Here is a 22958-nt window from a genome sequence, read left to right as displayed (position 1 = left end):
CAAAACAAAACCCTAGACAAGTGGTAATGTTCCTGGATAGGAAATGCCATATTAGAAAGTTGCTATCGATTCTCAAATTAATTATAAATTTAATGCAAATCTAATTAAAATGCCAATAGGGTTGTTTCTAAAATAGAATTTGAGAATATAATCTTAGAATTCCTAATTATTATAGCCTTATAATGCAGCTTGGTATCTAGGGGGCAAGCCCCCTCTACTTATTCAATTTTTCCAGAATTGTTAATGTGAATTTTAAGATTAGAAAACCACCAATGATGTGAAGAATGACTGAAAAACCCAAGGGCATTTAACCTGGAAAGGCCAGACTCAGGGTGTGTAATGGTGTAGGCAGGTGGCGAAAAGGATTAGACGTGCATATTTGATAAGACATCCAAAGGACCAATTGGACCCAGACCAGTGGGCGAGAGACCGCCAAGGAGAAAGGTCTAGGCTCAGTTTAAGGAAGGAATCTAAGTGCACATGTGAGGGCACAGTAGGGTGCCTTAGAGTCAGTTATGCTGTCACTGGGGAAGCTTGACCATGAGCGGAGCACCCACTTATCAGACTGTCCTTGAGCAGACTCAAACATCAAATAGGTGGTTAAGCCGAGCACCCTTTCAGATCCTTTTCAACCCTCGTTTTCCATGCTCAGAGTAAGCTGCAGACATAATCCTGACTCACCTCCAGCATACATAAATGAGTAACCAATGAGACGTTGGAGAAAAGTACTCTGTGTTCCCTTTGCTCGAGTCTGAACTAGGTCCATCGTTTTATAATTCAAAAGACTCTTGGTATATTTGGAAGAGTGTAGCACATCTCTTAGGGCCAGGGAGATTATGGTTTAGTAAGAGAAAAAGAAAAAGAACGTCGATGTGGCGTACTATGAAATAAGAAGATGGCTTTCTGGAATCCTAAAAGAACACCACATCCATTACTTTGATACACACGGGAGCCACCTTGTGTTAATCGTGTCCTGCACACACAGGTCATGGGGCTGCTCTCTTGGCAGGGCTGCTTCGTAATTGAAATTCATTAAATAGGTGTTTATTGAAACTTTACGTGTATAGCACATTGTTCCTCTATTGGGGAGAATTGCTTAGTAAGTAACACATGGCCCTTGGCTTCTGATCGAAGCAGGATCTAGGCTGACAATGTCTAGCATATGTGAGTCTGTCAGTCCATCTTGTGAGTGGTGTCAGGGAGGAAAATCTTTTCCTCAGCCCACTTAGGCTCTGTCAATGGAGGCCTGCAAATTAAACAAAAGCTGACAGATTAGTGAGAGAAAAGACATGTTTTATTCATGGAAGTGAAGTACAGGGGAGCACCCTGAAAAATAGAATTTGGGGTTTATATACCATTTTAAGGGCGGGGGAAGGAATTTCTGAAAAAACAAATGACGCTCATGGAAAGTAAACAGGGCTTTAGGAGGTGGATAGGAGATATGATAGTTTTGTTACAGCATCTGTTTAGGCAGTTTCTTATCTCAGTGCTTACTTCTCATCTCTGGTGATAGGAGTCAGTCTCTGGCTGTTGAGTCTCCTGGGAAGGGGATTTATGGCCGGTGAATTCTTTCTGGAGGCTCTGATTTTATGCTGATAAGGGCAGTTTAGGGAAAGCGTCTTCCTGCAACTGTTGATTCTCAAATGTCTTCAGCTCCAAATAATTCTTACACTCCTGTGGGTGGCATCTCGGAGACCTCTTTACCGGTCCCGGGGAAATGGGTTCTGAGAGCTGAACTGGCATTGGCTAAGATGTCATAGTGCCCATTAAATAATTCACACCGAGAAATATCTTTTTCCCGGGAACCCGCATTCATGAACTGACAAAGTGAGTGAATTCTCTTCCTTATGTCAGTCTTAAATTTTTTTTTTTACATTTATTTATTTTTGAGAGACAGAGACAGAGCACAAGTGGGGGAGGGGCAGAGAGAGGAGGAGACACAGAATCTGAAGCAGGCTCCAGGCTCCGAGCTGTTAGCACAGAGCCCGACATGGGGCTCGAACTCGCAAACCCTGAGATCATTACCTGAGCCGGCGTCGGACGCTCAACCGACTGAGCCACCCAGGCGGCCCTCCTTATGCCAATCTATCTGGGAAGGCAAATCACATTTAGAGATTGGCTTATCAGCTTGTTGTTATCGGAGCTACTCAGAGCCTGGGTCGCCAGAGCCTCCTCTCTGAGTCTGACCTGAGAGAAAGGACATTTTATGGGAGGATGTGAGTGGCCCACAGAATCACCTGCGGGCTTGAGAATGGGCAGCTATCAGGGAACCTGCAAGGGGCCAAGGGCAGCAGACAGACCGCTTCATTCTGCCTATACCACCATGACTGCCAAGAATGGGTCCAACTTGTCCCTTTTTTTTCTTTCTATCGCTTACTCCCAAATCTCAAACCTAAGCATCCCACTGAGTTCCAGTCCAGGCTTGGGCTACCAGTAATGGGGACAGGGACCTCGGGCTGTTTTCCAAAGTGACCGCATTTTACACTCCCTCCAGCAAATGTGTGAGGATTCCAATTTCTCCACATAATCACGGACACTTGCTATTGTCTGTCTTTTTGATTAGAGCCATCCTAGTGGGTGTGAAGTGGCATCTCGTTTTGGTTTTGATTGGCACTTCCCTCATAACTAATGATTGTTGAACGTCTCTTCTGGTGCTCATTGGCCATTTATGGGAGAAATGGCTGTTGTTGTCCTTTGCCCATTTTTCAGTTGAGTCTGATGTCTTTTGAATATGCCATCCATTCTTTTATTACTTCTAGCTCATCTCCCAAGGACTGGGACCCCTCTGGCCCCTCCCTACGGCGCCAGTACACTGCTGGGTGCACAGTCCATTTTGGCGGTTGCCTCATATACTCGGAACATTACATTACTTCTCATACGTTAGTACAATTGGAGATTGTCCTTGGGCTTTCGATCCAGTTCAGTTAACCAAATAAGTGGTATTTCTTGGCTTGTCTTCAAAAAATAAAAATCCCCACTTCAACTGGCATCCAAGGAAAGGAGGCAAGATAGTATTCAGTCTCTCAAGTAGTGATTCTAAATAAAACCTGTCTCCCCAGCTCAGATGCGGGTGGGTCTTGTCTTGGGTCCCTGTTAAATTTTCTCTTCATCTACAACATCATACCCGTCCCTTCCCATGAAGCCCATGAGGGGAGGGGTTTGGGGCTGAGGGGAGGGGGAGGGGCAAGAGAGAAAAGATGAAGCCTATTTTTAGGCTTGTTTTTCAGTCATGAAGTGTCATGTTCTTCCCCACCGCGGCTGCTGGGTTAATTAGGCTGTGCTGGCAGCTGCCAGTCAGGGAGGGATGCCAGCCTAGAACGGCGATTCCGCCTCATGCCTGAATTGATTTGCATGAAGGACTGTATCTTTCCTGTTACACGGCTCTGGCCATCTAGGGCCACCTCTCTCGGCCTCTGTGTCTCTCTGTGTACGAGAGGGTCCAGCTTCCCCAAGCCACAGGTCCTGTTTGACTGGACAAGCAAAGCCATCGGCTGGTCACTTTGCCTCCCAGCTCACTGGTCCAGCTTTGTTGCCGGGGGCTGGGCTGTTTCACATTTCCTTTCTCTTCTCCCACATCTTCTCCATCTGCCAAGCAGATCAATCTCATCTCTTAGATCGTGCTCAAAGGAAGAGTGCAGTGCCCAGAGCTTGTGTGGCCTGGAGAGAGCCCCGCTGCCCAGGCAACAGGTCACAGAGAAATTGTCAGGGTCCAAGATTCTGACCTGAGGGCTTATATCCTTTCTGTTTTGAAAGAATCTTTATGGTCGTTACTGAATGTTCAGAGTCAGCCATTAGTCATTCAGGAAATATTTATAGCTGCCTGCAGTGTGCCAGGCACTGTCCTAGGTGCTGGGCATGCAGCAGTGCGCAGAATGAGGATCTCTGTCCTGGAGGAACTTCCCTTCTAGTTGGGAGTGACAGTGCTCAGTGGCCATAATATATGCAAACATCAAATGTTTCGGTTTTTAAATGTTTATTTAAAACAATTGTTAAGTGTTTCAGAGAGTTGGGCAAGAGCGTGAGTGGGGGAGGGGAAGAGAGAGAGAGAGACAGAGAATCTGAAGCAGGCTTCAGGCTCTGAGCTGTCAACAGTGAACCCGATACGGGGCTCGAACCCATAAACCACAAGATCATGACCTGAGCCGAACCGGCCACTTAACCAACCGAGCCATCCAGGTGCCCCCAAACTACTCTTTTAAGCAGGGAGAGCGGTGGTAGTCTCTAAGTTAAATTACAAGCAGAACTCAAAGACCAGCCAGAAAAATCATTAAGAAGAGTAAGTGAATAAATCACAGCAGCTGGAGAGGAAATGTAAAAAGACCTCGGAGATCACCATACGCGGAGGTATGCGGAGCTGGACACAGACAATTGATTATTGTCAAATAGTTGTCAAATGCCAGGTTGGAAAGAAAAGGTGAGAATATCCCTCCTGGCCCAGCGGAAAATGAGGTTCCAAAAGGTAGCTCGGTTCTTTTTAGAAGTCCCGTAAGTGGGCTACGTTTATCTGAGCACAATCTCAGCATCGGCCGCGGCAGATTTCAGGGACAGTGTGGCGAAAAGCCTGAGCGAAGCGAACCCAGGCAACCTGTCTTTCTGCTGGGAATGTTTTAAGTCCAAAAGGTGATTGATTCTAGTGCTGCGTATCTTGCATGAGTTGATGGGTAAAACAGTGAAAATAAAGATTCTGGTGAAGACTGTCAAAACTCTGATTCCTGTTGAGAAAATGAAATTAGACTCCATTTAGACCACATTTGGCCTAATAATGTTCAGTACCTCCTGGGGCCAAAAAATATTCCCAAATGAGCATAGAGTGCAAAGAGAGATTAGATATCAGGGCAAATCTGGATTGTAAAGGGCCAGAAGCTTCTAAAGGAGGGTTGGTTTGGGTTTCAGTTCCGGAAGCTCTTGGTGAAGTAAAGAAATACGCTTCAGCTGAGACCAGTTCAGATTATGCCTGCATATCGGGGCCTTCTTATCAAGTCAGTTGTAATTTACAGAGACCTAGGGAACAGAGGAGAAGGTTTCAGTGACCATATCCACTTACGTCCAAGGCCAGGTTTCCCAGTCTCCACACTGTTATTAATGTTGGGGGCCAGAGAATTCTTTGCTGTGGGGGTTTCCTGAGCGTGGAGCATTGTAGGATGTTGAGTGGTGTCCCTGGCCTCCACCCACTAGATGCCAACAGCATCCCTGCCCACCCCCCACCTCCCCGACCTCTCAGTTGTGACAACCAGAAATGTTTCCGGACTTGGTCACATGCCTCAGGGTCGAGGGGGGGTAGAATGCCCGCCTCCCCCATTGAGAACCAGGGCACTGGCACGACCAGCTTAGTGGTTTGCCCAGGGCTGAGGAACTCCAGCACGTAGGACTTGCAGCGCTGAGAGCAGGACAGTCTCCTGTAGACAGAGATGAGCGGGTCACCGGGGTGTGTCATTGATAGGTTCTATTTTACACTAGACTTTTAAGGTGGAAAAAAATACATAAAAGTGAAAAATGAAACATTTCGGAAAGCCTGTCTTTTGGAGGGGGGCACTGACAGAGGTGTTTGGGACATGGTATCATTTCGCATCAGCAACGTATTACGATTCTGCAAAGGCTTCAGCGTTTTAGCCATCTGTCCTTTCCCTCAGTGTCTCTGAAGCCTGAGCGGTGGTGATGTGGGCCACCGAGAGGTCTGGTCCTGGCCAGCAACCAAGGGGACCTGATTCAAACCGTGCCACCATTCCAGAAGAGAGACTCTTGAAATTTTATTAATGTTTATTGATTTTTGAGAGAGAGAAAGAGACAGTGCAAACGGGGGGGGGGGGGGGGCAGAACAAGAGGGAGACCCAGAATCCAAACCAGGGTCCAGGCTCTGAACTGTTAGCACAGAGCCCGATGCGGGGTTTGAACCCACGAACCTTGAGATCGTGACCTGAGCTGAAGTCGGACGCTTAGCCAACTAGCCACCCAGGAGCCCCTCCAGATGAGAGACTCTTGTTTGACACCTGGTAGTGAGTTTGAGTGACAGACTTCTCCTTAGAATTGGAGGCTGTGTGACAGTATACATCATGAAAGTGACAGCAGCATTGGGGACTAATTTAATTCCATTTTCCTTTGCACCCCCGATAAATCATCGCTCCAGGGAAAAATAAATTTTACTTCCTCAGACAAAAATGATTTGAATAATGATGTGCTCTGGGGAAAGTGGGGGCTGAGAGAAGGTCTGTTAGTGGGAATAAAATATTTGAATATTATATCATGGAACTTGTGGCCAATAACTCCTGGCCCTGGCCGGGTAAATGGCTCATAGTGAAAGGTTCTCCTTCCTAGGCTCATCGAAGAACGCTATAAAATGGTATCAGTCCCCTTGGCTGAATGTTGGGGTTTTTTTTTTTAGGGCGTCTCTTTGGAAAAGGTAGCTGATTCTCGTGTTCCGTATCCTGTATGAGTTGGTGGATGAAACCCCTGAACTAAAGATTCTAAAGGCTGAAGTCCTGACCACCTACAAATAGGGAAGGTCTCGATGTGAATGGACAACTGCCAGTGTTTTTCAGCCTCCTTCCAGGAAAGTGTTGTAGCTTAGGGATGTGGTTCTTCTGGGAGGCTTTTTAAGTGATAATAGGGCATGATTTATGGAGAGAGGGGGCTGGGCCCCAGAGTGCTATGCCTCAGGAGCCTAATGCACGTGGGAAGGGGTGCAGTGGGGGTGGAACCCCGCCCCCAACGTAGGGCTCTGATGCCTGTAGGGAGACCTGGGTACTTTGTCTAAGCTAGAGAATGCCTAGATTTCTTTGGGGGAGATTCTACAGCTCTGTTCCAGCCCATTAAAAGCACAGGGAAGGAGCGCCTGGGTAGCTCAGTCGGTTAAGCGTCCGACTTCGGCTCAGGTCATGATCTCACGGTTCGTGGGTTCAAGCCCCGCATCGGGCTCTGTGCTGACAGCTAGCCCGGAGCCTGCAGCCTGCTTCAGATTCTGTATTTCCCTCTCTCTCTGACCCTCCCCTGCTCACACTGTCTCTCTCTCTCTGAGAAGTAAATAAAACATTTAAAAAAAAAAAAAGCACAGGGAAGCCACTTGCCTATGTCCTCCTAGGCCCCCCCCCCGCTGACACACATCGCTCTGGGCTGGGCTCTGGGGCAGAAAGGGGGGAGCCCAGGGTGAGTTCTGCTCGGCCTGTTTCCTGCAAGCGAGCCCAGTGCGATTTTCCCACTCTGCACGTCAACCCTGCTTGCCTTCCAGCTTCAGCGACAGAAAGGATAAATCAAAGGCAAAAGCTATAAAAACCCCTGTCAGGAAGCAGCTCCTTCCTTTCAAGCAGTGTGAACGTAAGGTAAATGAGCAGTTACTGCAGAGATGATTTTATAGGAGTGAGACTTTCTGCAGGAGAGCAGCGAGGAAAATTGGGATGCGGATCTTCAAATGCACCTGCCCACGCCGCTCAGCCCACTGGAGAGCGGTGGCCTTCATCTGACACTCCCCCAACTTCGGGGGAGCTTTGAGTCCCCCATTTGACTTGACCCTGATAAACGGCCCAGAGCTTTGGGTTAGGTCCTGCCGGCCACNNNTCCTGTACACTGTCAGAAATAAGAGAAACAAGTTGAGAGGACATGCAAGATACACAGTATTTTTCTGGCTTGGGTCGTCATTTAAACTCCATGTTCAAGAGTGGTTGGGAATTTGGGGTTCTGTTAGCTTGATGGCTGGGTTTTCCTGGTTTTGTCGGCTTAGAATTCACAACTGGCCCACGGTGTGAGTTATTGTCAACATGTGGCCTTCAGGAGCTCAGAGTCTGTGACCTCTCGGGATCTGATGTCCCTCTAGGCCCAGAGTCCCAGACCTTTAAGCCGTAGGCACCAGGATAGGAAAGAAACAAAATGGCAGGGGCTAGGGGGCACTGTGCGGTTCAAGTCATTTGAGTGTCTGACTCTTAATTTCAGCTCAGGGCATCATCTCACGGTTCGTGAGTTCGAGCCCTGCATGGGGCTCTGTGCTGACAGTGCAGAGCCTACTTGGGATTCTGTCTCTCTCTCCACCACTCCCCTGCTCTCTCTCTCACTCTCAAAAGAAATAAACTTAAAAAGTAAAACAACAAAAAAAGAAAAACAAAGTGGTAGCATCTGGAAAGACACAAAGCCCCCCACGTATAGTGCTGTGGGCGTGGAGGGGGAGGAACAGGGGCGTAGACTAAAATCACCCAGACATATTTAAGGAAAATTGGGTACCATATATTTAAATATAACCTCTACGGAATTCTCTGGGCCTGTACTGCTCTAGTAGACCTGGCCCCTGAGGGAAAACAAAACCAAATAAAACTAAACAAAACTTAATTAGTCTTTGGTTTACAAAAGGTGTTAAGACATGTGCCCCTGGGTTTTCTTTGTTTTAAGAATTTGTTTTCTGCTAATGGCCGCAGGGGTGATCCTGCTCGTGGAAAGGCTCCATCACTATATTATTGCCAGTGGCTGCTTTCTCAGGTCCCCACGCACTGGCTGGCTTCAAACAACGCAGGTTTGTCCTGCCTCCATTGCGGAGGCCACAAGTCTGAAATCAAGGTGTGGGCCGTGCTGATTGCTCATGGGGGCTCCGCAGGGGAGGCTGTCCTGTGCCTCCCTCCCGGCTTCCGGCGTCCGAGGCAGCCCTTGGCCCTTGGCTCTGTCACTCCCATCTCTGCCTCTGTCATCACGTGGCTTCACCCCCTCTGTGTGTACCTGTCTCTAAATCTCTCCTTTCTCTAACGAGGACACCAGTCCCTGGAGGGAGGGCCTGCCCTAAACCCAATGAGATTCCGTCTTGAGATCCTTAATTACCTCGGCAAAAGTCCTGCTTTCAAATACGGTTAAGTTCACAGGTGCTGGCAGTCAGGACATGGCTCTTTCTTCGGAGGGGACACAAGTTCGCCAACTGCAGTTATCAAGGGGCTGTATTCTGCTATTCCTCACATCTCTAACATTATTTTTTTTTTATTTTTTTTAATGTTTTATTGATTTCTAAGAGAGAGAGACAGCGTGAGCAGGGGAGGGTCAGAGAGAGAGGGAGTCACAGACTCTGAAACAGGCTTCAGGCTCCGAGCTGGCGGTCAGCACAGAGCCCGACGTGGAGCTCGAACCCAGGAACCGCGAGNGGCCCCCCCCCCCCCCCCCGCCCCCGCCAGGGCACCTTGCAGGCGCTGAAACCTCATGTCCTTGTAAGTGAGATCAAGGAGGACAGGCTAACAATCCTAGGAGGTTCCCCCCACCAGGCTGTCACCTGCCTCCCCACATTTTAAGAGCATATAAAGGGGCCCCGGGGTGGCTCAGTCAGTTGAGCATCCCGCTTCGGCTCAGGGCCTGATCTCATGGTTCGTGCATTCAAGCTCCGCACAGGGCTCTCTGCAGTCGTTGAGGCNAGCTGGCGGTCAGCACAGAGCCCGACGTGGAGCTCGAACCCAGGAACCGCGAGATCATGACCCAAGCAAAAGTCGGACGCTTAACCGACTAAGCCACCCAGGCGCCCCACATCTCTGACATTATTACCGTCTGTTGCTTTAGTTCGTTTTTAGAACATTGCCCTGTGGATTGTTGAGTTGACCCCCGGCTCTAACGNGTTGGATCCTCTATGTCCCTCTCTCTCTCTGCCCCCCCCGCCACCTTCCAGTGCACGCGTATGTACGCGCACTCTCTCTCTCTCTCAAAAATATAAACATTTTTAAAAAAAGCATAGGAATATGCACAGAAAATGGTGCACTATGGTAAAAACCAGAGGGATGGGGGAGTGATGACCTGTGGAGAGAAGGGCTGCTTTGGAACGCCTCCGTGCTCTCTAGCAGTTTATCCAGAAAGGTGTGGGAGCACATGAGATTCTGGACACACTTTTCTAATTGCCTTTTTTTTTTTTCTTTCCTCTTAGCAAACTGCCCAGCTGGGCTAGAGCTGTTGTTCCCAAAATATTTTACGTTACAGAAAAGGCTTGGAACTATTATCCCTACACGATTACAGGTAAGTCCTTTTTACAATCGGCGTGTCACATGTAGCAGTAGGACATAGTGGTAGTCAGATTTCACTGATTGAGGGTTTATTACCCAGGCAGGGACTGTGAGAGCCCCCGAAGTATCTGCCTCCTCACCATTTACCTTCATCTTTTGAGATCAGCGCTCTTCCTAGTGGGGGCTGCTAGGAATTAAACTAAACCATTCCGTCTTCCATCGTAAAGCGATTATATTAAATAGCTTATCGAGAAGGAACGTGAAACTTTTTTTTTTTTTTTAGTGATATGTCTAGAGTTCTCATGATCCCTGTTTCTCCCTATTTCCTCAGTAGTCCCCAAGTAATTTGGGGATGCGGTTTGTTCATAAACAAGTTTGTTTATTTTGAATTGTTTTACAGCTTCCCCCAAACATCCCCAAAACCTTGACTATAATTTATGTCAGAGATTCTATTGGGTCTCTGCCCCAAACTACTTCCTCTGCAGTCGGATAATACGGTAATTATAAGATCACTTTCCCTCTCACTTGGAATGGAATCATGATAAACTCTGTTTTGATTCTGAACTAAAAGCTGTGCCCCCAGATTTGGAAGGTTTGGTTCCTGCCCCTCAAATACGAAAACTCAAGACCCTACTTGAATATCATAACAAGCTCTTCTTCCTGGTTATAAAAGCTGCTTTTCCACTTAAAAGATTTCCTTTGTGGTTAATGAAATGTTCCACTGGAATTATTAGTCTTGAATTCTGCCTTTATAATGCCAGCTCTCTGGTTTTTAATTAGCCACAAACCTATAGGCTAATTGAATCTTGTCGTAAAGTCCTTATCTACCCAACCACAGAAGTATCATCTGAAAGAGTTTTAAGAGCAAACATGGAGATATTTCTGAAAGTTCGATTTTTGGAAGGTTTCTTTAACATATTTTTAATAATTATAATTCACTGGTATTTGTTAGTTTTGTGGTTTTATGTTGCATACAAGCATGGTCTAAATCATCATTTTGTCTCTCTCTTTTCTTTTCCATCTTGTCCAAATGAACATCTGGGACCAGAATACACAGTAAGTATCATTTAATCATTTTTAACTATTCAAGAACAGTGGAGTAATTGGAACTTCCTATGTATTTCTCATCTTATCCATGTAATTAAAAAAATAGAGGAATAATTCAGAATTAGAAATATTTAAATGTAGGCTATTACGTAGCTATATGTAATGCAATACCTTGCTTGTTCTCATTTGTTCAAGAATATGAATGTTAATTTAAAATGCCTTGATATTCATTTTACATAATTAACTTTTGCTTGTATTTTTAAATAGCTTGACTACTCTACTTGTGATAGTTCAATATACTAGAATAGTTGCCAGTATCATTGTATTAGGGTGATAGAAGGCAGGGCTTCCACCTAAAGGCTGTGATCTGTTCACTTATTGGAGAACCTTGTAACTAGAAAGGTGTCCATTCAGATTATTTTCCTCTGAGCTCTGGATTGGACAGTCTTGATGACTTGATGAAAATCATTTAATTGCTTCCTGCCTAAGGGCCTCTGAAGTCATTACTTAGCATTTAAAAAAGGGGACCCTAGCCCCTAGCCTATCTCTATATCACCGTGTAATGGCATTTTCATTTGGATCACTGTCTTCAACAGACTAACAGGTCAAGTTGTCATAATAAGAAAATGGGGGCCACCCGGGTGGCTCAGTCGATTGAACATCCAACTCTTGATCTCAGCTGAGGCCTTGATCTCAGGGTCGTGAGTTCAAGTTCTACATTGGGTTCTGCTCTGGGAGTGGAGCCTACTTAAAAAAAAAAAAAAAAGGAAAAAGAAAAAGGGGGAGGAAAATGATTCATTGTGTCCTTGGCAATAGTACAGTGCCCCGCACGTAATGAATGCTCGATAAATAGTTATTGAATGGCAGAAGGAAGGCAAAGACAGATGGGCCATCCCATCAGGTAGAGGAGGGTCACTGGCTTTGGAGTCACATAGGCCTCAGTGTCCTCTGGCTCTGGCTTTGCCACTTCCTGCCCAGAGTTCTGAAGCAAGTCACCCCCAATTGCCAGTTCTTAAACTTATGTGACTCCATGACTATAATGCTCACCTGTCCTTTGCAAAATGAAGAAAATAGGAATAGTATCCAAAGTTGTTCATAAAATTAAATTTATTCCACTTAAAGTTTCTTTTAAGGAGAATAAATTACATCCCTCATTTTTGGGTATTACACTGCCTTTTCTTGGGGCATGTGGGTAGCTCAGTCAGTTGAGCATCTGACTCTTGATCTCAGCTCAGATCTTCGTCTCAGGGTCATAAGTTTGAGCCCCACATTGGGCTCCATGCTGGGTATGAAACCGACTTAAAAGAAATTAAGTAGGGGTGCCTGGGTGGCTCAGTCGGTTAAGCATCCGACTTCGGCCCAGGTCATGATCTCACAGTTCATGGGTTCGAGCTCCGCGTCTGGCTCTGTGCTGACAGCTAGCTCAGAGCCTGGAGCCTGCTTTGGATTCTATATCTCCCTCTCTCTGACCCTCCCCTGCTCATGGTGTCTCTCTCTCTCTCTCTCTCTCTCAGAAATAAAACATAAAAAATTAAAAATTAAATAAAAAAAATAAAATATATTTTCTTCCCTAATGTCTTTAACTTTGAAAAAAGGCAATTCTTTGGCAAAGTACAAATTATTACATTTTAGAAGTAAGCAGCTTAACATCTCTGAACCAGTTTTTTCATCTCTAAAATTGGACTAAACCCTCTTTCATAGAGCCATTAGTAGAAGGATTCGGTGATTTAACATGGGGATCAGAAGATTTTTATTTTATTTATTTTTGAGAGAGAGAGAGAGAGAGAGAGCACGAGTGGGGGAGTACAGAGAGAGGAGGACCAACAGTCTGAAGCAGGCTCCCTGCTGACCAGAGGGAGCCCTCTGTGGGGCTGGAACTCATGAACCACGAGATCATGATCTGAGCCCAAGCTGGACGCTCAACTGACTGAACCCCCCACACACCCCCAGAAGACATTTTCTATAAAGGGTCATATAGTAAATATTTTCAGCTTTGTGGGCCAGCTTCAATCACTGCAAAAACAACCATAGACAATATGTAAAGATACTGGCCTGGGTGAATTTCGTTGGTCAGCAGGCCATATTGGTCCCAGGCTATAGTTTGCCAACCCCTGATGTATACAGTTTAGCATGTTACCTGTGCATGGAAGGCAATTAAATGGTTCCCCACCAACATTATCCCCAGTTCCAAGGCTTCTAGCGATTGTGCTATCTCCTAAGAGGAATGCTTAGGGTATCTTTTGAGTCCTGCCTCTATTACCTCCCTTTTAACCTCCACTTCATCATCTGTAAGTGGGGAAAATGCAGTAACTATTTCATAAGGGTGAGGTGAAGATTATATTAAAGAATCCACATGAAATCTTAGCCTAGTCTTTGCTGCATGGTGAATGCTCAGTAAGTGTTCATTGCTATTATTTATCGTGTAATGCTAGAAGTTGCCGCCATTACAGTGGAAGTCCTGTGGGCGAATAAATGGGAATACATCTTGGTGCCCTTCAACGTAGACTGGGCTCCAATTCTTAGACTGGATGGCGCTGTCTAGGATATTATTTGATTTTATTGATATCTGATGTTATCCTATTTCCTGCTTCTCCAAAAGCTTGTACATGGACTTTTCACTTGACATGTGATCATTAGTTACAGGGACAAGAGATTTCGTGTCCCCATAACTATGCAAAGGTAGTTATTTGCCCGGCGAGCTTTAGAATCAGGTCACTTTGACTTGACCCAAAACTCGTGACGCTTATTCCCCCATGAGCCAACGACCGTACCATGAAACGTGGGGGTGAGTAACAGAAAAATGAAGTCTGAAAAATGTTTGACATCATGTTCATTCTTTTAAGAATATGCGTTATAGGATTTTGCATAACGGGCTACAACAAGACCACGGCCCCTGACAAAGCCATCTCCACAGGTCACGGATCCTTGGGTAGCCCTCCCGGGGACCAGCCTCCATTACCGTGGACTTGATCTCTGCACAGGCCATGGAGGATTTCTCAGGGGCCGTGGCCTTTCCTTCTGTCTAGCCTCTCCCCCATGGGACTCCTCTAGGTTTTATTTTTTTTTTTTTTAATATTTATTTTTGAGAGAGAGAGAGAGAGACAGACAAGACAAAGCATGAGCAGGGAAGGGGCAGAGAGAGAGAGGGAGACACAGAATCCAAAGCAGGCTTCAGGCTCTGAGCTGTGAGCACAGAGTCTGACGTGGGGCTCAAACTCACAAGCCATGAGAGAATGACCTCAGCCAAAGTCAGATTCTTAACCAACTGAGCCACTCAGGCGCCCTTCATCTTTCAGTTCTAGATCAACAGTCATTTATTAAATACCCGACAGTGTATATAAAACATCATGCTAGTAGGTTCCATTGAGTAGGTCCTGTCCTTTGGGGAGCCACAGTCTTGGGGGAAAAGCTAGACATTCCAGTGGCAACCACCAGCAAGGCATAGAGTTTTCTGGAGGCAAGATGGGATAGGCCATCATTCAGCCCAGAGGGCAGGCTGGCACGAGTACCCACTAAGTTGGATGAGCTCTGAGTGCGGCTGACATTCAGACCAGAGGGCAGAGTGCATGGCCCTGGGCCATCCAGACAGACCAGCAATTGCAAAGAGCAAAGGTGAAAAGAAGGGCCTTGCTCTCTGGACTGGGGCCCCTGAGCTCGGTGTTCACGTAGGAACAGGACACAACCATCTTTCACAGGGGACTTGATCATGAGATACGGGAGTGATAAAGTCACCACCTTTAGCAAGTAAAGATACAGAATGTCCTGTTGAATTTGAATTTTCAGATTAGTAGCAAACAATTTTTAGTATTTCTCAAATCTTGCATAGAATATACTTCTACTGAAAGATTACTCATCTTCTGTTCTTTTCTGGCAACCCTATGGGAGGGGGGGATGGCAGTGGGGCTCGTGTCTGAGACTCAAGGACAAAAATCAGGTTATAAGGACAGGGGCACATTGGTGGGCCAGAGGAAAAGGAGGAGAGCGAATTGTATGACTCGCCTTGTCCTAAAGTTAAGGTGCCACCTTAACCTGAAAGGCCAATCCAGTGACCTGTCAGAACAACTTAAGCACTTCCTGCCTCAGGTAGGTTTGGCTCAGGAAGTGAAATGGATTAAAGGGGGCGGGGCCAGGGGAAAGATTAGGTGAGAGCAGATGAATGCAGAACCAGCACTATTTCAAGGAATACCTGTGCTAAGTGTCGTGGTTGAAGCACAGAGCATTGTAGAAAGGAGAGAGAAATTCTGCCTGGAAGAAATTGGGAAGACTTCCTGGAGAAGGCGGGATTTGAGCTGGACCTTGGGAAGAGTAGAACTCCTATCTGCAGATACCCGCTGTGGCTTAGTCAGCTCAGGTTGTATAACAAAACACCACGCAGGGGGTGGCTTCAACAACACATGTTTATNGTGCTAACTCACCTTATAAGGACACAAATCCCATTGTGAGGGCCCCACCCTCTTGACCCCATCTAAACCTCATCACCTCTCCAAGGCCCTACCTCCAAACTCCATCAAATTGGAGGTGGGGGCTTCAGTGTATAAATACAGGATGGGGGGGTGCCCATCCCAAGCATGCACACTCCAGGCCCAGTGGGCAAGTGATGTTACTGGATCCTGGATGCCTGGAGGCCAGGTGATCGTGGCTTTGAATGTCACGCACCGTCTGTATTTAATTCTCCACGAGAAGCCATGTTGTTCCCAGCTAGTTCCCTTTGATTTTCCATCCTAAACATAGCACAGGTTTTCTTTCCGCCTTCTCAGGGGCTCGGGGGCTGGGTTTCTCCATCTGGCTGCAGGTGGGCTCCCTCAGGCCGGCAGTGGTCGGCAGTGGTCATCCTGAAGCTGCCTCCCTCCCCTTGACTCTCACTCAGCCGCGTTCTCACGCTCCCTGCCCATGACAGTTCCAGAGGAAGAGCCCATGCATCTCCCCGACTACAGAGTCCGCACCCTGGATTTACAACAGATGCTTTCAATTGTCTTCATCCTTTTTTTCCTGTTGTAAGTGTTTTTCCATTGGCTTTTTTGTCCCCCAGTCCTTTAATCCTAAATACCTCTTGATGTCATTTCAAGCCCATATTTCCTGTCTGTGCCCAAAGTTTTGCCCAAAGCAAGACTTCTCCAATGGTGACTCCTAACTGGGATCACCACACCCCGCCCTCCCTACCCTCTGGGGACGCAGAGGGGCTCCTAATACTCTAGACAGCTGTCTGTTCTCATAGGATTAGCCCTGAGCAATGTTCATCTATTCCTAGGATCCCCTAGGTCTCCTATTGACCGTCCAGCCTATTACTGAGACCTCATGCAGCCCTCGTTTGTGATAAAAGCCAGACAAGAGAACTTTCTATTTAGGGTCATCTAAGGCTTCAACACGGTCACAGCTCTCAAAACGTAAAAGCTTTTTCATCACCGTGTATGACTGTGTCGTTAGGATTATGTGGAAATGCCATGTGCCCAGGAAGTGGAAAAAATATCTTTAGCTTGGTTATAGGAAAAAATCTTAATTACACTGCAAAGGCTGACACGATGACCATTTTCCAGAGCACACACTCTGTAGCCAGTTCTTCAAAACCTGCCGATTCCTCTGTAGTTTGTAAAGTCACAAAGGAAGGTGCCCAGAGAGACTGGCTGCCTTCCAAAGTCACTGATTTTGTTTTTCTAGAGCTAAAAAAAGGGCACCACTGGACTACGAACCTAGCTCTGCACCATCAGTTCGGCCTTGGTCATGATAAAGGGGAAAAAAGTTTTTTCTTATTGGTGAGAATTTGAAAACTGAAGCGTATATAGTAAGTTGATAGCAGTGACCTAGATCTACAGTTACTATATATATTTGGGGGCCATGACTATCCCACTCCACCAAAATATCTTTTTTTTCCCCTAAATTTTTAAGGCTCTTATTTTTTTATAGTAGGCTCTACAACCCAGTGCAGACCTTGAACTCACAGCCTCGAGATCAGGAGCTGCCTGTTCTACCAACTTGAGCCTGCCAGGCACCCCCTCCACTAAAATATCTTTGAGGAAGAATCCACAGAAAAAGCAATGACAATGACATATGGGAAGCACCCTTGTATTAGTGAGAATGACTGCTGTTGGCCAAGATGCAGAGGCAGTGGTGGGCGGTCCAGCGTTCCTCGACATTGTCACATTGTTGTTAATTTAGTTGCAAAAGGTGAACAAGGTCAATTATAACAGACCAGGGAGAAGGAGATGACTCTTGAATGAGTAGCTCAAATGGTATTGAGCCACAGTGAGAGATGGGGTTGTTTGGGGTTGGTTCAACCCAGCCAGGGAAAAGAGTCAAGCCTGCTCACTGTTGTGAATGTAGCATTAGTCACCCGAGGTGAACTCGGGTCGTCTTCCCAGGAGCGGCAGAGGGAGGCTGAGGTATTTTTCTGAAAGCAACTAACAGTTCTAAATAGGAACTTTACTTGAAATCTTGGCCTCACCAGGTCCCTGATAATTGAAAGTGCTGATGGGTGGTGTGTGCGCAGACCAATGACCTCCATGCCTGTCAGGCTTTTCTTGAGCTCCCCCCTCCCCCACCTTCCACCGAGTCCCAACCAAGGGTAGTAGAAACTGCTGAATTACATAACTAGGAAGTAGGTGCCAGTACAGAGAAAATACACTCACGCCTGAACTCTAGGATTAGTCTTGTTCACATGGAAATGAGAGTACAATCTGGCCATCTCAACTTAGCTAAGAGAATGATGGCCCTTAAGCGTTCCTCCTTTGGAGTCATGGAGACAAGTGTGTAGGTATGGGGGTTTGATAGTTAGGAAATAACTTTTATCTCCATGTTGCAATTAACCCTGGGTATCGAGGGCAGAAGGTAATTGTGGTGGGCGGGGCAAGAGGTAGTGTCCCTTCTTTAGAAATGAGGCCATGTGAACTGGGACCTCGTATGGATCGGGTCAGAGAAACAGTCTTCCATTTGGGGGTGCAGATAAGCAAGGCAGCAATTAGCCACAGGCCAGAGGAGGACCCTCCCAGAGAAAGAAAAGAAAAAAGTCAGTGGAGATACAGGTCATGGCATAGGTCATAGACCATAAATAGTCAGAGTCAGAATAGCCAAGTTCAAAAATCTTGAAGGGTCAAGAGAATTTAGGTGGAAAGAGTCTAACACTGGGGTATGCAAAGCTACAAAGATTTAGTTATTGCAGGACTTGTCAGAGGCTTTACTCTTCTGCCATACATTGTGAATCTTCAAAAGGAAGCTGCAGCACTTCCCACACTTATTTGTCCTTGGGATCTTGGGTTTTGCAAGGACAGCATTCCAAAACTTAGGGGAACTCCAGAAGCTTCTCTCAGGGCTAGAGCCATTACACACCCACAAAATAGGTCAGTGGATCAATCCTATTTCAGTAAATGTTATTTTCTCTAAAATTTCAGTGAGTTTAATACATTGCATAATGATTACTGTTCCTCAAATACCAGTGGTTTGAAAGATTCCCAACCATAATGACCTGTATTCCCAACCGTAATGACCTGTAAATATCTTTCCAAACGGTGCTGTGAGACCACACAGCAAAGGCAGCCCTGCGCGGAGACAACAGTGAGCTCATACATGCCAATTTGTTTCAATTTAGAAAATTAACTGGTCATGGGGGGCGGGGGGGGGGACCAGTTGCAATCCAGCTGATTCACAGATGTGCCTTGGTCCTTGTGCAGAACTAGAACTTGTCTCCACATCTCAGCAACCCAGTCAGTTGGTACCTGGTGACGCAGGAGCCTTGGAAAAGCAGCGTTCTTTGTCTGGCAGATCCCCTTTTCCATTTCCTCTGGCTGTTCCCAAGCAGTTCTTTGTACTTCAGAGAAGATTAATTCAGCCATCTTGGGGGAGAGCGCGGGCAACAAAATGGGCTTCTCTACCGTAACGGTAACATTTTGAAATTGTTTGCATTTTTTTTAAACAGTGCTCAGAACGACTTTACAGGGGTCAGTCATCAGGGAGAAAACAGGTGTTTCATGGAACCTTCCTTCTCTTTTGTTTTCTGTTTTCCACTTGTGCACTGAAAATTGGATTTCTCTTCTCCGATTTATTAATACCTATGGAATTATGTTGAGTGTATGTTGGGGAGTTAAGAGTAGTACAGCTGCACAGATTTTGTGGGGCAGATTTCGTTCAGTAAAAATACAATAAATTGCCTATAACTATGGATATGCTGCAATAGTAAATTTGGTGATCAAGTAAAGTGAGTGCAAAAGTGCCCCCATGTTTTTGACCCTCTAATCACTAAGATATTCTCAACTCTGTGATATCTACAAGAATGTAACCGTCTTTTCAGTTCCAAATCTTAACATTGATCTTTTTTTTTTTTAATATTTTTTATTTATTTCTAGGAGAGAGAGACAGCGTGAGCAGGGGAGGGTCAGAGAGAGAGGGAGATATAGACTCTGAAATAGGCTCCAGGCTCAGAGCTGGCAGTCAGCACAGAGCCCGGCGTGGGGCTCGAACCCACGAACCGTGAGATCATGACCTAAGCGAAAGTCGGACGCTTAACCGACTAAGCCACCCAGGCGCCCCCATTGATCTTATTTTTAAGAGTGAGTGTTTATATTTTTAAGTAAGGAATGTGCCCAGTTTGGTTCAGAGGGGTGGTTCTTAACAGATTTTAATTGAGAAGGCTTGTCATCTGAAAGTTCCTACGCAACCTGTATATTTGGGGAGTCCCTCTGAGTCTTTCTCCTCTCTGTTATTTATTTACATGTACTTCTTTTTCATTTGATGAGTTCCACCTGTCTCTTTAAATCCCTGCCCTACCTTTGTGTGTAGCTATCAGTATTCACAGGCATCTTCTGCTTAGTTCTCCTTGACAGGTCCAGCTTTAGATTGTGTGAGCCCCAATTTAGTTTCCCTGCTCGATTTTCATAGAAGCGCCAGCAGCACACCGTGCCCCATTGAGAAAACATATTTTCATTCATGTCTTCGCTGCCTCTCCCTCCTGGCCTTGCTTCTCCTGCGAGATGCTGTTACTCAGCTTGTCAGCGGACGGAAGAGGCTCCAGCGATGAATGAACTAATGAATGAACAGAGCCTCGGTGTAGGGTGCGGGCTGCCGAGGAGCCTCGCAGAGGCTGACATTCACTTCCTCGGTGGGGGCTGGAATACAGACAGATGTTTTCCTTCCACTCCCTCCCTTCCTCTCTTCCTCCCCCACTTCTCTTTCAGGCCCCACTCTTCCTGGCCACCTTTTTTCTTCCTGTGCAGCATATATTAGGGAAGTCACTCTGATTCATCGTCATCTCTATCACTTACATGCAATCCCTCTCTCCTTCTCTTTGCTTTAAAATTCTTCTTCTTGGGGCGCCTGGGTGGCTCCATCCGTTAAGGGTCCGACCTCTGCCCAGGTCATGATCTCGCGGTTCAGGAGTTTGAGCCCCATGTCGGGCTCTGTGCTGACGGCTCAGAGCCTGGAGCCTGCTTCGGACTCTGTGTCTCCCTCTCTCTCTGCCCCTGCCCCCCACTCATGCTCTGTCTCTCTCAAAAATAAGAATAAACATTTTTTAAAAAAATAATTTAAAATTCTTTTCTTCTTTTTTTTTTCTTTTTTCCACCTGGGATCCTCTTCTCACTTTTCTGGAACTATCTTTGCAATTTATTTCTCCAGCTGCCCCGTTACATTGCCACCCACCCTAGCTAGATGTAAAGTCATAGATGGCCCTTGGAACCCGAGAACCCAGTGGAAGCCCAGATATCCCCCACTTCCTCCCTGTGCATCTTTGCCTGTGTGGTGGCTGAAATTCTGAGTAGATAGGAGGGACAGCTGGACATATACCTTCTTGAAACTGGTGTGTGTGTGTGTGTGTGTGTGTGTGTGTGTGTGTGAAAGATCTGTACCCAGTAGAGAAGTTTATATATATAAATGTGTGTGTGTGTGTGTATATATATGTATATGTAAAACACCTTACAATTATGGGGCAAAATTTCTGTCAAATTGGAAGGATAAAATTTACTAATCAAGATTAGAGGAGGGGGTGTCTGGTTGAGCATCCAACTCTTGATTTCGGCTCTGGTCATACTCCCAGGGTCAAGGGATCAAGCCCCACATCAGGCTACATGCTGAGCATAGAATCTGCTTGGGATTCTCTCTCTTTCTCCCTGCCCCTCTCCCGCTCATGTGTGCCCATGTGCACTCACTCTCTCTCACTCTCTAAAATAAACAAATTAATTAATTAATAATAAAAAAACAAAGAAAAGGATTTAAAAACAGAGTAAAGGAAGTTGAGAGGTACTTTAAGATTTAGATATCTAAGAGCTGCCTCTACATACAGACTGGCCACCCATCGTCTCCTATTTTACAGGCAACACAGTCTACAGCTCCAAAGTGCACAATGACAGTACATCCTAAATTCTCACCCTGATCTCACTAGCCCTGTGGCACATTGTGTAGATCTCCTGCTGGTGAAAGTTGGAAACATTTGCAGATTCATATTTTTTAATGATCCCAGCTCGAGCTGAAATACCCTGTATGGCCTTGGAGCACATTTAATATGATAATATAGAATATAGTACCAGAGAATCAATGTCTTCAGGGGAATTCCATTAGAGAGAAGGTCAAGTCTATATTGAGTTTAATGTTCATTGATAGCAAGGGGACACGTGTGCATGGAGACGGAACAAGATGGCCAGAGAGGAATGCATTGAGTTCCAGATAAAAGCTAAAAGGAAATGATCTTTTGAAAGCCTGTAAACACTTCATCTGCCCCACGCCAGCTTCTCAACTCTTCCATTTAATAGTCTTGTTTTCAAGCCTCCTTGGAAAGTTTGTCCTCAGATATGGAAGGATTCTGGCTAGTAACCAGGGATAAGACATCGAGCTCCTGAGCTCAGTCGTTGGTTTTCAGACTTTGCTTGTCTTGGTTCAGAAGGTTCCATGGCCACGCGTCACCAGCCACCATGTCCCTACATAACGCTTTATTTGTAAAAAGAACTGTGGTGCCATTTAAAAAGCAGTTTGAACTCCAGGACTGTATCACCTCTGAGATCCGTCCTCATCCATGAACAAGTGTGATGGATGAGATGGGGACCATTTGAAGTAGCAATTTCCCAAACTTCCCTCACTTGAACCTCCTCCATCTACTCAACCATGCTCTTTATAATATGCTCCCCTTTAGGTTGAAGTGGACTAAAATGAAGAGAATTTTTGGAATACCTTGTGACTTCCATTAGATCCATATAGTTTGGAATCTCATTGATGTATTTATTTACAACTTTTTTTTTCCTACTGAAAAAGCAGATATTTATGGTAAATTACAAGCATTATAAAAATGTGTATCAGGGAGCACCTGGGTGGCTCAGTTGGTTGAGTGTCTGACTTCAGCTTAGGTCATGATCTTGCAGTTTGTGAGATCAATTCCTGTGTCAGGCTCTGTGCTGACAGCTGAGAGCCTAGAGCCTGCTTCAGATTCTGTGTCTCCTCTCTCTGCCCATCCCCCACTTAACATTCTCTCTTTCAAAAATAAATTTTAAAAAATTAAAATATAAGAATATAAAAATGTATATTAAGGAAAATAAAAGGGCCTCATGATTTCTACTCATCTCCTCCATGATATTTTGATGTCTGTTTCTCCATGTTTTCTGTGCATATACTGACAGCTTTTTTTTTTTTAGCATGTTTTTGTTTTCTTCTCACAAAAATGAACCATCCTGCTTTACACTTTACATTTTAGTGGCTTTAAAGTTCATCATACTGTACTTAACCAACCATCTGTTGGTGGTCATTGAATGTTTTTCATAGGACTAACAGTGTTATAATGAACATTTTTTTCCATCATAATATTTTTTACACCTGAGAATCTATGCCCTTCCTTGAGTCCTGAGCAGGGATTTGAAAGCATTTCACAGAGGGAATTAAGCCATCATATTTAAAGTCAGTTTTTGAAAATGATTGTATTTGAAAGGTACTAGCATATTTTGGCATTTAAAGGGATATCACTGTGAATTTCTTCAATGAATAATTATTTCCCCAGTTTAT

The 22958-nt window shown here is 45.6% G+C and overlaps 1 protein-coding gene across 1 annotated transcript in view; it reads left to right on the top strand.

Annotated features, from left to right (window-relative positions):
- PITPNC1 (phosphatidylinositol transfer protein cytoplasmic 1) overlaps positions 1-22958 on the top strand; it is a 251646-nt gene that overhangs the window by 127774 nt on the left and 100914 nt on the right. The window contains exons 3-4 of the mRNA XM_077780444.1: positions 9869-9957; positions 10993-11000. Of these exons, the coding sequence (XP_077636570.1) occupies positions 9869-9957; positions 10993-11000 (97 nt within the window). The remainder of the gene's footprint in view (positions 1-9868; positions 9958-10992; positions 11001-22958) is intronic.

This window comes from Crocuta crocuta, unplaced genomic scaffold, assembly GCF_008692635.1.
Source record: "Crocuta crocuta isolate KB4526 unplaced genomic scaffold, BGI_CrCroc_1.0 scaffold288, whole genome shotgun sequence".
In the NCBI taxonomy this organism is placed as follows: domain Eukaryota; kingdom Metazoa; phylum Chordata; class Mammalia; order Carnivora; family Hyaenidae; genus Crocuta; species Crocuta crocuta.
Note: the sequence above shows the minus strand (reverse complement) of the source record. Positions and strands in the feature narration are given on the sequence as shown.